At 36.3% G+C, this 15,491-nt stretch overlaps 1 protein-coding gene across 5 annotated transcripts in view; it reads right to left on the reverse strand.

Annotated features, from left to right (window-relative positions):
- The window catches only part of LOC149807383 (transportin-1-like), a 123,241-nt gene that overhangs the window by 64,026 nt on the left and 43,724 nt on the right, over positions 1–15,491 (reverse strand). For all 5 annotated transcript variants that reach the window (XR_016422489.1, XR_016422488.1, XR_016422487.1 and 2 more), the window contains exons 4-8: positions 12,725–12,855; positions 11,200–11,281; positions 8,914–9,036; positions 6,502–6,681; positions 2,049–2,153 (exon numbers count right to left, since the gene is read on the reverse strand). Coding sequence is in view for 2 of the 5 variants with exons in the window: in XM_089965995.1 (XP_089822121.1) it covers positions 2,049–2,153; positions 6,502–6,681; positions 8,914–9,036; positions 11,200–11,281; positions 12,725–12,855 (621 nt within the window). In the remaining 3 variants the exon portion in view is untranslated. The remainder of the gene's footprint in view (positions 1–2,048; positions 2,154–6,501; positions 6,682–8,913; positions 9,037–11,199; positions 11,282–12,724; positions 12,856–15,491) is intronic.

Raw genomic sequence — 15,491 nt, forward strand, 5'->3', positions numbered from 1 at the left:
TTTCTAGTTGTATACGAGCTAAACTCATGAGATAATCCAAATATAATATCTACATTACAAGTAAGAAGTTATTAGAGGTATCCCAAAATTTATATAGCCGGGTACTATAACGTTAGAGAAGAACACTGCCACAGACCGGTAAAGCGGTCCATAGTGTTTACGGACTTATTTCCCAATGACCAGAAAACCGGTCCATAGTGATGAAAGGGTTAATATGATCAGATTGATAGCATTTGAAAATCAGACAGCACCATTTTCACTAAGGACTGACTACAAGTTGTAAGAGAAGTTTCAGTTCCAAAGTTAATATAAGCCTCTCTTCAAGAGGAATTGTAATAACAAGGTGGATGCCACTAAGCACATGGTCCCATTTTCATCTAGCATGAACTTCACCTTGAAGGAAATTGTTACAATGAAATCCCATCAATATATCACTTGTAACACTTAATTTGGCTACATCATGCTGAGGAAATGGGAGTCAAGAGCCTTTCCCAAGGACATGCTGAGGCTGCCAACCATAGCTGGCCAATATGGGTATTAAACCCATGACCCTAAGATTACAAGTCTGAAGCTCTGCCAAATGAGCTATCACTGTTCCCATTAAAACAACGTTCCATTTACAGCTATCCACTTGCAAGTAGAGTGATAACAAGATTTTCAAGAGAACAAGCATGCTATATTGGAGTTCAAATTGGCATCATTTTTATTTGGGACCATCAACACATGTTCCCATGAAAACTCCATATCAATGTGGTCATCTCTTCCGAAGGAAAGGTATTTTAAGACTGCAGACAAGGTGATGAAATTAGAGATCAGATGGGCACTATTTTAAGTCAGGACGAAATACATACCTAAAAATGTGTCTTGGTGAAAACTGCATGTTATGATGACTAGATGTTCATGAAAAGTTGCAATAATACAAAATTAAGACAGCTAACCATATAGAATGTCTGAGGGATGCCATTTTCATATAGGACAAGCCAAACTGTGTAATAAAACTGAGGGCTAAGTAAGTGTAGCAACAACAATTAACTAATAACAGATGCCAGATAAAGGATAATAGATGCAGGACCAAAACAAAAACTCTTACATAGCTAAAAAACAACAAAATACTTCTGAATCAAATACGTATCTATTGTGAACTTCTGGTAAAAGATAAATATTCAACTCCATTGGTAGGTTCCTCACCATTATCTCCATAGCTGTACATAAAGCTATGAAATCTGTCTACAAAGTAAGTACTTAATACATAAGTAGGAAAAATATTTTTATAATAATTTTATTGGTTGTCTGTAACTATCATTCACTCTTCTTTCAGAAGTAATAATGAACTGCTCAGATTTGTGTGTCCTTTGCTCATACATACATCGTGTAATGTGTCTGTGACTGACTAGATCAATCAGAACCTGACCAAATGATTGCCAATTAAACATCCATTTTTTGGTACTATTATTTTAATCCATTAGCACAGAGTTGCTAGCTGCTGATACCACTGACCTACGATGTGTATATTCAGCAACTGCTATAGTATCCTCTGTACTGTGATGTTTACTTATCATGAAACTTGTAGTTATTGTTATTGAGAACCCAAGATTATGACTGAAATGGGACAGACAAAACACTGCATTAATTGAAATGGAATCACTGAAGAAGAACATAAAGCCAAATATTATGGTAATGCGTACAGGCTGACATCAGGACCTGAGAAAACACTACTACAAATAAAGTAGATTTAAATTTTTAGGAAAACAGAGTTCTATAATTTTTCTGAAGCACACTGCAATGTACAAACTATTTTTTTTCAGAGAAAAGCAAAGAAAAACAGGTCAGTAAAGACTAGCTATCTTTATTTCTGTCTTAGATTATAGCAAGTGGATATGTGTCAAAATATTACATCATTCTGAGGCAAGTGGAAGGGCAAGTGATCATTTTAAGCCAATCATCCTATACCCAGGTCTGAAAAGAAAGTGGGGGCTGGATGAAGGGACTGTTTTGCTAGACCTGTGAACTGGTTGGTTCAAAACCCCTATTTTTAACGAAACCATTACCTCTTCTCCCTCTACATGTTTTTGTGTGTGTGATCGAGTCTTATGGAAGCGTGGCTTGATGTCTGACTCTTTGTCTGGAACCATTTCATCCTCCTCAACATCACCCTGAAGCAGAACAAAATTTGAATTATAGTTTATTCTGGTTTATAACATGCACTGACTTTCAATGAATGTGCAGATGGTTGTGGAAAGTGGTCTTTTCTTATCCACTGCAATAATAAAAAAAAAAAGTTTTAATTTATTATTTACTGGAATTGATTAACATTTTCAAATAAAATTGCTGTGAACCTATAAACATTTTCACAAAAATTGCTCTGATAATGTAATGGGGGTAGGTGATTTTACTTATGTAATATTTACCTGCAACTACTGCATTGCTCTCGTATTCCAAGACTCTTAGTCCCAAGTCATATCTAATTAAGAATATGTTCCAAGTTTAACTCTTAGCAAAGCCAATACCTTCCTCTTTTGAGTACCAGACATACAAATCTGGCTGGGAGGAGGGAATCTTTGTCAACAGTAGCAGGTAAGTATTATATATTTAAAACTAGTTCACTCCTTCCCCACCAATACATTTTAACCACTGCAATACATCTGAAAAACAATTGCATTTACCCGTACATTCAGAGTGTTAACTAGCAAAAGGTTGAGCCACATGCTGTGTTGTCACCACAGGGCCAATCACAAAAATTCCTTCACTCTGATGCACTAAAGCTTGATGATAAATGAAGAAAGTAGTGTGGGACCCCATAAGTTGTTCTTACATCATCCAAAAAGGAGCGATTCATAGGACCGAGGTGTAGCAATAGCCTCAACTACATGGGTTTTAATTCCCATGAAAGGTCACTCACAAAGACCGACTGATAAGATCTCTTAATGGTCAGCAAAATCCATCTAGAAATATCAGCGACCCTTAATAGGTTGGAACAGATGCTTCTGATCCTTCCCTTTTCCATCAACAGGTAGCCAAATTAGAGCTAAAAGCCCTAACTGGGCAAAAAAGCCTTTCTTTATCATTCCCAGCACAGGTAAAATGATATCAGGGATCTCAATAGGAGGCGGTGCTACTGAAAGTAGTTGATTCTTAAATAGAAACCTGGTTGGCAAAGAAGTGTTACCAAATCACAATTACCACTGAACCATAAACAATCCTTTTCCACTGACAAGGCATGAAGCTCACGCCTTATTGATGCCTAGAGGTGCCGGAAAACCGTCCAAGGGCAAGATTCTCTTAAAGGTTCAGGATGTTACTTTGACAATGCCCAAAGAACACATGAAAGATTAAAGTGAGTGAGATATTGGTCTCTGAAGCTCACAATACCTGAAAAGATCGGAAAGATTATTGTCCAATCGAATTGCAATACCCCTAGAGAACTTGAATGTTAGAAAGAGAAGCCCTATAGCCCTTAATAGGGTACATATATTTTCTTTCTTCAAAAACACTTAGAAGAGGATCTGCATCTGCATTTAAAGGGGGACTGCTAGGATTAACATTTTTCCTACTGTACCAATTTCAAAAGATTCTCAACTTTGCATCTTAAACCTTATAAGTAGATTGCCTCCTAGCCTGGATCATACAGTTAGCAAAATTGCTGGAAAAATGGTCCAGGTGGATTGATCACTCGAGATGAACCAAGCATGAAGGTTGAAAATCTGCTTTCTACTGTGGATAGATCCTCCTGGGATCATCTGCCAAAAGAAGATAAGGTCACTGAACCACAACTGTCGGGGCCATGGGGGGGGGGAGGGGAATTGATCACTTGAGATGAGTCAAGCATGAAAGTTGAAAATCCGCATTCTACTGTGGAGAGATCCTCCTGGGCTCATCTGCTAAAAGAAGAGAAGGTCACTGAACCACAACTGTCAGGGCCATTTGGGGGGGGGGGGGACTGATCACTTGAGATGATTCAAGCATGAAGGTTGAAAATCCACCTTCTACTGTGTAGTGATCCTCCTGGGCTCATCTGCTAAAAGAAGAAGTCACTGAACCACAACTGTTGGGGCCATTGGAAGGGGGGTGGGGTGGAAATCCTGACCTGGTGAACATCTGTAGAATTATTTTCAAACCTGGGAAGGCAAACATGTACTGATGATCCCAATTTAGACTGAAAGCATCCACCACTCAAGTCCATTGATCTGGTAGTGGAAAGACATACAAATTGAGCTTGTCATAGTCTATTAGTGAACAAGTCCAATAAGGGTCTCCTCCCCAGTTAGAAAGTGACTTTACTAGCAACTGATGCAGAGACCATTCCTTGAAGACAACCATGAAGAACTTGCGAAAAGAATCCATAGGGCAGCAAGTGTGAGAGTGCAACTGGGGCTATTTTGACAGTCCTTGAGCCTGAAAAGTGACCCTGAAAGACCAAATGTCTCCAAGGTGGCATTTCTTTGGACATAAGCTCTGCTCAAAGCACTATTGATACAGTGAGCACATGATGCAACATATTCCCAACAGACTCAGCAAGAACTAAATTGCTGCTAGAGACAATTCCTACCTCAAAAGACAAAAAGGAGGCTGCAGAAAAGAGAATGGCATGTCAGGCTATCATCACTGGAGTGTGGGCCTCAGGCTTCAAAGGTACTGATCAGTAGGCATGCCTAAGCCAAAGCCAATAACCCCACATTTGACACCCATGTCCAGAAAGGGGGGAAGGGGTTATGAGGTTAATCTGGAGAATAAACTCTATACCTGGAGGAAAAAGCCAGCAGCCGAATTTTAATGGAGGGAATGAACATGCATTATATTGCCCGGTGTACTCTTTGCCCCTGTAAGCTCTTGGACTATCACTGAGTATTAAAACAACAAAAGATCTGGATGAGATGAGGCTCCAGAAAGCTTTTCCAGATTTTAGAATCTTCTTGCCTAATTGCCAGAAGGCTTAGGGTTCAAGTCTGGGGAATGGAGAAATTAAACTTCATGTACTGATAAACACTCACAAAACCAAAAGATGTGTGATGGACCTAAAAGTGATTTAATGAAGACAACAAAGGTGAATTTTGATAAGCAATACAGCACAGGAGTACTGTGTATGTAGTCCAGGGAAAAAAGGTATTCCATGTGACTAAGCAGTTGGACTGAGATCATGTTCTTTTCAATACTGGTCCTTCAATAATAACTGGAGGGAATAATTAGTTTGGACTGGAGACTAAACTCCCACAAAAGGGAAGAAATGCAAGCCTTCCATACCTAATAATATTTTCTCAGCATGGCAGTCAAAATTCCTTCACAAGTTCAATCTATTTTTAAAAAGGTGTAACAAAATATCATAAACGGTTATTGCCAATGTGAAAACGTGCATTTGAAAATTCCAAAAGTGAGATCTGAAACTGATGCAGTGAAGACAAACATTATGTTCAACTAAAAAGCATGTTAAGTACACTTAAAACCTTTATTACCCCCAGCAGTTTCATCTCCCAATGCCATGGAGCTAAAAGGCTTCTAGCAAGATTTCTCAATCTGATGTAATCTTTTGGGGGATTGGGTTATAAGTTCACGTGATTATGACAATCATCTCTCCCACAAAGAGTACTCAATGCATACAACATTAAGCAATCATCCCTCCCACAACAAGTACTCAATGCATACAACATAAAGCAATCCCTCCCATGAGTACTCAATGTATACAACATTAAGCAATCATCCCTCCCATGAGTACTCAATGCATACAACATAAAGCAATCATCCCTCCCACAATTAGTACTCAATGCATACAACATAAAGCAATCATCCCTCCCACAACAAGTACTCAATGAAGACAACAAAGTCCAATAGACGCAATTGTTGCCTTTCCAGATTTCTGCCCCCAGGAACACGAATAATTCATTTTTTATGCTTCTTTCAAGACTTAAAACATTTGAAGGTACTTCATTTCCCTTTTTTGCTTGTTGGAAGCCATTTCTATAAACTGCATAAGCAACAGTTTGATCATGCAAGCATTTTGCATGAAAAATAGAGTCTGTCTGAAAGTCTAAAGCATCCAAGGTACTTCTGTTAAGTAAGAGTTGTTCCCTGACCTACTCCACTGAATCTATTATATAAAACCCATATCTGGATTAAACATGGAAACTTCAGTATCCAGATCTTACTGTAACAATATTTTCATCATTTTAAGTGCAAGTCTGCAATTTAAAGGTCATCTTAATAAGATTTATGGTCAAATCATAACATTTGGCAGGTCTGGCAATGCAATAATAAAAGGTAATTTAATTCAAGTGTAGCTTTTTCAAAGGAGACCACCCAAAAAATTCCTACCATTACATACACTTTCCTATTTTGTATGCATTTTGCATAGATCCTGTTAAAGACAATATCAAGAAAGATTCTTGCAGGCAGTTTTAAATTCTAATTATAGCACTATCATGAACAAATACATATATAGAGAATCATGGGAAATGGACTTTAAGTTCTTTTCTAGACCATACAAATTTTAAGTTTTGTCCTGTGGCATACCTTGAGAAGGATAATATCAATCTCAGAATACTTCATGCCTTTCACCAAAATTGGAATCAGTCGGTTGATGTGCGGAGCCAGTACCTCTTTACAGATCGACTGCTCTGCCAATGACAGCCAGAACTCACATGCTTCCAGTGCAACGCTGTCATCATCATCCTGTGTCCGCAACATCATATACTGAAATAAATTATTACATCTATGTATTTTTTGCAAAGTAATACATTTGATAATAAACTTAAAATCAGGATAAATTCATGTTCTCTCATAAAACAACTGAAGAAACGCCCAGTGGCTAATGATATTTTCCGACTTAAGTATAAAAAGACAACAACAATCCTTGAACTTTTTATTTCCATACATTATGTTTGAAACAATCATCTCAGAATTATTAAACACTATTTCAATATCAAAGTCTAATTATTTATTCAGTCAATTTACAATATACAGTCATAACTATCATTATCCAAGTTCCATGTGTTTAAATTTAGTGGTGTCATGGTAATTCAAAGACAATTTATACACTAATGACCATACAAATCTACTTACTGACTGCATCACAATACCCTGTGCTTCAATAGGATAAGATCTATATACATTTACGACACTTGCACTACATATGGGCTCCAAATGAAAGACTGCACTGCCTGTAAATATTTTTAGTCAAACATACTGGTCAATTTACCACTGTTCAGAATGTTTCTGTGCAAAATTTGATTAGAGGAACATAACAGAGCTTCAGCAGTGTATCCCCCAGGGGGGTGTAAAATTGAGAGTAATAAAAAAAACACCTTGGTGTCAGAACTGGGGATCAAATAAAAAAATGTGGGGGTCAAAAATGTACTGACAAATTTTCATATGACTCATACGTTTTGAGCTTGAAATAGGATATTGCAACTTGCACAACATACTCACTCTCTCTCTCTCTCTAAACATACAAATAAACCAACATGCACAATTAACAAACAAATGCATTGTCAATACAAAGAATAATTTTATTAGTTCATTTTTCTTTTAAAGTCTTACTTTTAACAGTCTCCTTATATTCAATATGAAACAATATTAAAGCCCAACACATTACATACAAGCCAATACAAAAAGCCAAATTTATCTTTTTAACCAAATGGTAGTTAATAAAATGTGTACTATCATTGGTTTCATTGTACTTCGTCCTAGAGCACATTTATCCAAAAATCAAGGAGGATAATGATTCATCTTCTTTCTAATAAGTTACACCTGAACTTTAAGATCTTTCTTTTATTGCAGCAAAGTTAAAAACCAACAAAATCTGCAATGACCCGCTGACTTTGTAATCCAAATAACGCATCTGTCTCTGCAAGTTTACTGATTTCTTTGTTGTGAAAGAATGTCTTGGGTTATAATGTGTTCTCCAGATATCTTGTGGCGAATGAGGGCAGATTTTTTAAAACTCTAAAACCCTGTCATGAAAGGATTAGTCACTTTTGCAGTCTTCACAATCACCCTATCAAAAGTCACACTGGTAATCCTAATGGATGTGCCAAATTCCAGTCAAGGGAATTATTTTCTCCATTTTTCATTAAAGTTAGATCCACAGTTACTCTTCTGTGTTCTGCTTCTTTCACTTTCTTCGCTAATGATTTTTAGTGCACGACGTTTTAATCTGGAGATCACTTTCTAGGATTGAGGTTAAATATCTAGATAACAGCTTGCTGAGCTCGATGGAAATCGTGTGAGAGCTCGCGAGATTAGGGGAAGCTACTCCGTCATAACATTGTCTATGCTAGTCTGGTTCATTGTTTCACATTTTTCCTGCGTTGCACTCTGCTATACGAAGAGAGGATCGCAAGGCAGGGAGGAAACAAAGCGGGGAACCAGTCAATACCTATGCTCGAAGTATATATGATGTCATCCATTGTCAATGCATTGGGTATTAAATAAATCCTGATCACATTATGAAAATCCTTTGCGTAAAACAACGCACAGCAACAAAATGTGTGCGTCAATTTTCTCCACCGTGTGTCCCTGACGCAAGCGTGCATCCCTGACGCACAAATGTGCGTAAAGGGAAACACTGGCTTCAGTAATTTCTGGTTTCTGGTCTTGAACTCCATTTTCAATAATGGCTTCACAAAATCCTATATATTAGACGCCACGTATTTTGTGGATAAATGTAGACTTCCATGTTCAAGTCCTAAAAAAGGTTGTGTGTTGGTTGTAAACTATACTGAAAAAAAGATCCTATTTTACCCCTAGAACATCAAGCATTAGTAACTTCACATTGTGTTTTTTGGGGTGGGAGGGTGAGGATCAAAGTCTTGGGTATTAATACGGGTCCCAGTAATATCCTAGTGTATTTATTGTGAAAATGAATCATTTTCCATGACAGAAATTAGGTTATTATTCTGTACTTGTACAACTGTCTGTCTTTACCTCAATGATGCTGTTGATATGTGGAATGAGTCTGTCAATTCTGACTTCCACCAACATGACTAGGGCTCTACAGACATTCTTCCTTACTTCTGTATCCTCATCTGTTGCAAGGAAAAACAAATTCTGAAACAGAACATAATATTGGTGTCTGAAATTTTGAACAAAAATATAAATGGGTTCCATTGTTGTGTACAGCATTACTCAGGGCGTATAGTTCCAGCTTTAGCTATTTCAAAATATTGATACTAGTTCATCCACTGTTGCATGTAGAAAGTGCCAATGTTAAATGTGCAAAAATGCAGATCTCCAGTCCAGATGTAATATACAAAATCCTGAGCAAGCTACCTCTTTACTGTATATATAAGCAAAAGCATTCAAAATGATAAACTGATAAGGAAAGCTGGAAGGAATCTATGAATGAAACCCATTTCAACCAGTGTCTATAGATAAATTATGCAAACTGCCTAGAACAGGGGGAGGAAGAGAAGGCAAAGTGAGGGAAGGGGGAAGGGGAAGAGGGGGAGGATGGGAAGGGGAAAGACTTGGTTGCAATCTAGGATTTATTAGATCTGGGTGCTCTCCACTCATAAAGTTGGAAAAAGGGGGAGTGGCAATCTGGTCATAGATGTGGCCTCTTAATAGGGCATAAAAAAATATAACTAAACATAAAAGCAGAACCAAAATGGGTGTCATACTGAATCACAATTATTTAATTAGTGGTAAAATGCAAAAATGAAAATCCATATTCACTTGTTTATGTCATGTTTTAAAGTCTTTTTTTTAACACTTCTCAATATAAATGACCATAACCTGACTGTATTTCCATCACATAGTCAATCAATTCGTATACCCATCCTTAAGTTCTGTAGAGGTTGTCAACTGCATTTCCAACACACAGTCAATCACTCGTAATCCCATCCTTAAGTTCTGTAGAGGTTGTCGACTGCATTTCCACCACACAGTCAATCACTTGTATACCCAACCTTAAGTTCTGTAGAGGTTGTCTTTGTTTTAGTTTCTCAGTGCAAAACAGGCTATATATGGAAGCTAGCATAACTGGTAGTGGAAGAACTTGGTAAAACACCAGTAAGAACCACTGATCCACAGGACACTACTGCTTAGCTTTCTCACATACCCACATTGGCCAAGCCTTAGACTTGACTCATACGAAGGTAGGTTGAGTTGGCAGTTATCAGCAAAAACAATCTGCAACCTACTTAAATTTTAAAACAGCACTATTTAAACTTTGCTGCAATGTGTACAACTGAGATGAAGAATCTTCAAAAGCACAGCCAGTAAACATACTGTATATGATGGAGTGGCATTACGATCATTAGAATTTGTTGATCAATTATCAAGATCTGCTGACACATTATTATGATGGTAGTTAGTACAAGAGATAGAGCCTATTTATGACTGGCAGGGGGGAAGAGTCTTAATACCATAACAATCAGTGTTGTGGAGCTCTGTTCTAACAGAGTTGAAGGAAAACGGGACATCAAATTTTCAAGAATGTTTTGAGGTGTTAAAAGTAATAACAGGATCAAAGGTAGCAAAGGTGCACACCAACAGCATACGCAGTTTTGTAATTAAAACTGTCATCATTTCAATGAAATTAGAGACCAAGCAAATAATTTGATTTTGTTTGTTTCTGTTCATGTTTAAAGCATAGCAATTGCAATGCTGTGTAATAAATAATAGTTAAAAAAATATAGGAAGAAATAAAGGGTCCTTTTATGCACATGAAATCCAAGTCAGGACTTGTGAAAATTTGAGGCATGGCTTGTGATTTTTTTTTCTCAAAACAGCCCTGGGCCTCTGTCTAACACACAAAAAATTGCGCACCAACTTTGTAATCAGTGTTAATTTTATTCACATTTTATATTTACATATATAAATACTGGATCTATTTCGTCTGATTCAAAACAATTTGCATCACTGGGATTTGTTTTATGATTGGATGTAGGAGTATGTTAAGGTAATAACAGACACTATAAATGGAAAGCCGTTATTTTATTGAAATCAAGCAATAAATAATAAAATAATGAAAATAAATGGTCAGTTTATGTAATCGACCATGATGATGCTCTGGTATTCAGTCTAGCTTCAATGTGAACTGCACATATCAGGTCAATGTTTTGAACATGCCCAGTGCTGTTAATGCCTTATTCACACATTTTGTGTAAAAGAACAATGCCACACCACTATTAGGACCCATATCACTCCCAATTCCAGATACTGACTGTAGGGTTAAAGAGATCTTATACAAAAATTATTATAACTTACCTCAATGAATGAATCAATGTGGACCATAAGAGCTTGTGTACGGCTGATGATGAATTGATTCACACACGCAATGGCATGGGATCTGAAACAGGTATAAACAATAATCTGCATCCCAACAATGCAAGGAGCTAATAATAGAAAAGGAAAAATAGATATTTTTACAAGTGCAAAGGGTCCTGCACAATTACCATTTTTTTGGGGGGGAGGGGCAGAACTTAAACAGAAAAACTTGACTTAGGAAAGCAAACTTTGGAGAAAACTGGCATTCAAGAGCAGCAACTCCTGTAAATTATGAAGTGAAATGCTGAAAACCCACCCACTTGCTATCCCATGAATATAAAGCTGCATAAATTTGTTTGAATTACAACATTTCTTACTCATGTTATCCTGCAGAAACAAAGTTATAACAAACAATCAACTCCTATAAATGATCTGACGGAACACTAAAAATAATCTCATTCAAAGTCTAATAAAAAAAAGCTGCATATATAATTTTCTTGAAATATACCAGTCTGAGTAAAGATATTATGTGGAACCAAACTGTTTATATACAATTAGAAGGAGTGACCGACAGCTGGATATATGGACAAATCAATGGATCTGAACAAAGTAGGTCTCTATAGAAGGGCTTTAAATATATGCTGTGCACTGAAGAAAATATAACTAAAGTGGTGCCTCCTTTGACATACCAGTGTCAAACTTTCTGACTTGCTTTCTTCTGATTTTCTCTATGCAGTTGGCAATGAGTGTATATTAAGATTCTACAAGCTCTGTTATTGCAGGGTATTAAAATTACTCTCATAACAGGTCATGGGCTCAATTAAAACATAAACCAGTTCATGTTAGTATAATTACTCATTTAATAGGTCATGGGCTAAATTTAAAGCCCAAATCAGTTCATGACAATATAATTACATAATAAGTCATGTGCTATTTAAAGCCAGAGTCATTTCATGACACTATAATTACTCACATAATAAGTCAAGGGCTAAAGTTAAAGCCCAAGCCAGTTCATGACAGTATAATTGCTCACATAACAAGTCATGTGCTATTTAAAGTCCAAGCTAGTTCATGACAGTATAATTACTCACATAGTATGTCATGGGCTAAATTTAAAGCCCAAGCAAGTTCATGACAGTATAATTACTCACATAGCATATCATGGGCTAAATTTAAAGCCCAAGCCAGTTCATGACAGTATAATTACTCACATAACAAGTCATGTGCTATTTAAAGTCCAAGCCAGCTAATGACAGTATAATTACTCACATAATATGTCATGGGCTAAATTTAAAACCCAAGCCAGTTCATGACAGTACAATTACTCACATAATAAGTCATGAGCTATTGAAAGCCTGAGCCAGTTTATGATAGCCTCAAGTAAAGTTATTTTATATATTAATATTATTATTATTACTTCGATATTATTTAGATGTCACAATAATTTTTGCATCTCTTCAGCATATATATATGATTTTGCTTAAAGATTTACCTAAATTTTAAATGTTTCTTTTTGCCTCCTTACCGTATTTTTGGACTGGAATTTTTAAAGAACTGCAGGAATTTAGGGATCAGAATGTTCAGAGGTCGACTACTGTCACTGTCCAGGGCCTCAGCTGAATCCTCACAAATCTTCTGGAGGGCTCCAAATGCTCCCTGTCAGTCAAAATAAAATAAAGTTTAAATGTCTTCATCAGACAAATTTTTTTTCAAGTAGAGCTAATTAACTGGCTCATCACAGCCAATGCCTATACTTTAAATAAAACAGCCTCCAATACCCCATTCCTGACACCCTCCCCCATCCATAATTCAGGAGTTATAACCCCAGATACATAATCCACCTGCTATGACTACATTTATTTTATGTTTATGAAACACATGATCCCACTGCACACTAATATTTGAATTTTCCAAAAAATCAAAACTGAAGAAAATTTTAAATAAAATCCTAGAGGTTAGAAAATCTAATCAGGTCATCTATTTAAACATAAAAACATTCACAACAAATTTCACGTTTGAATGTTTCCTTCTCAATTCTCACTAACTGCTGCCTACATCAATATCAGAGCCTTTACCTAAGTTATTGAAGTTTTCATAGTTGTGATTCAAATTGTCAAAACTTAGTACTGAATGAAATCTGCGACCTCCATTTTGGAGAGTGGAGATTAAGACCCAGTTATTTTAAATAGCAGATATCGACAAGTGCATGAACAGTGACCACCTGATCTGACGTAATTGTCATTCGCAGAAATGAATGTAGTATCTAACGGGACTCAAAATGGCTGATGTTTACAGCCAACGTCAAAAGGCGCTTCTAAATGACTTTTGTAGAGGCGTCAAAAGGCGATTCGATGCGAATGGTGTAGAGGCGTCCAAAGAGGTAAAGGGTTAATTTGTATTTAGATGCAAGTTTTGAAGAAGTAAACTGTAAAATAATTTGAGAGTAAATCTGTCAAATCTACATGTACATGTCAACATGAGGACAATCATTTATACGCTAAAATTTACACTATATTTCACAAAATATTTCATAAATAAATATACACAAGAATTGCTTACCGATACAAAACATTCTAACAGTGTACCTAAATCACAGCATTTGTCTTGTGATAGCCGATTTTTCACATCGATGTTGTTTATTGCGAACCAGTAAGGCAACTTTGCTCACGTTGTGTTATAAAGGTCAACCTCGTGAAAGGCATACTTTCAAAATTAAATGCGGGTACATAACTAATTGTTACAAAAAACAAATCTGGTATTGGAAGAAAAATTGGAATGTGTATTTTATAAAGGTATATTGAAAATTGAAATGTAACATTCATGAGTTGAAAAAAATCGGCGAGACTTTAGGGACTATTTTCTCAGCACAAGGTCAACATGCCACCATCATTTGCAAATTTTCAAAACACCATCGGAAACATCATTCATTCCCCATTCAATTGATGAATACCTCATTAATATTCATGAAGTTCTAGTGACCCACATCTGTAAAACAAACACTTGTGTCAACATGCACACACAGGAAATAGCAATTAACTGAGAGCCATCAATTTTGATAACTGACTGATACTTACATGACCATATGGTTATACAATAAAACATACATAGCCTTACCAATGCTTGTATCCCTGAGACTTGCTGACTTTTATAGAGAGGGGTTACTTGCAATAAATTTGTTATTATTTTATTTGTATTCGTTTAATTAAGCTGAAATTTGGCACAGCAGTTCTCAATAAAATTACATACATAATGGTATACATTTCATGCTACATGCAGAAATAAAACTAATGCATAAAGATGAAATAAATGATTTTATTACCAATTTGTTTCTCTTGCCATGAATAATCCATAAAATCCATTATGAATTCACACTCAATAATTAACACCATCAACACATGAAATAATTATATTTTATGTACACAGAAATTCCACTTGTCATCTCTTGTAAACCTAACATCCTGTGAATACTGTACACCAATGGGCATATTTTACTTGTTCTTCACTCACCTTTCTTCCTTAGAACTCTCACTGAAAATTTTAAAAGTAGTAAAACACTTAACAAACCTTAAATTATGAACACTCATGTTAACAACATTTATTTTAACAATTCTTCAAAAGAAAAAAGCTCCAAAAAATTAAATTCATTTGCATCAGGGTCTAAATCCGTTGTTGGCCCTGGTGTTGGTCCTTTGTATAGTCTCTTGTCAGTGTGTGTTTTATCATTTACGATCCATCAATCAGATCTTCTTTCCTTCTTCTTCAACATTCTCATTCTAATCACCACCGCTTTTATCTCCAGTAGCTATCTCAATGTCACTATCAATCTCGTCTGACTAAAATCCTAAAAATTCTCCGTCAGAATCTGTCAAGTAAAAGTCTGCTCCCAGTGGCTGATTCTCGTCAATTTGCATCATTTTCAGATGTTTATATTTTCACTATTTCTGCTGCTATCAAAGTCAGATTTTTTCCCCTCTGTTCAGCAATGTTCACTCTATCTATGTACGCTACAATTTTATTGGTTAAGCTGCCTGCATAATTAGGAAATGGATTCAAATCAACCAATGGTATGCACCGATTTAACTTGTCATGTGAGATACAGGCCTAGACAAATACTGCCACTCAAACTCAGCGCCCGGGATACAAGCTAGGTAAACTCAGCCACGTTATCGAGGCACTCAGGAGATGAGGGAGGTAAAGTACAACGAGTTATCGAGGCAGCAGGGGTGTGTTAACGAAATTTATATGCTATTATAGATAATTTAAAACCCTTTTAAGTAAAGTTTATTTCATAA

Source organism: Sinohyriopsis cumingii, chromosome 1 (genome assembly GCF_028554795.1).
Source record: "Sinohyriopsis cumingii isolate HCF-2022 chromosome 1, ASM2855479v2, whole genome shotgun sequence".
In the NCBI taxonomy this organism is placed as follows: domain Eukaryota; kingdom Metazoa; phylum Mollusca; class Bivalvia; order Unionida; family Unionidae; genus Sinohyriopsis; species Sinohyriopsis cumingii.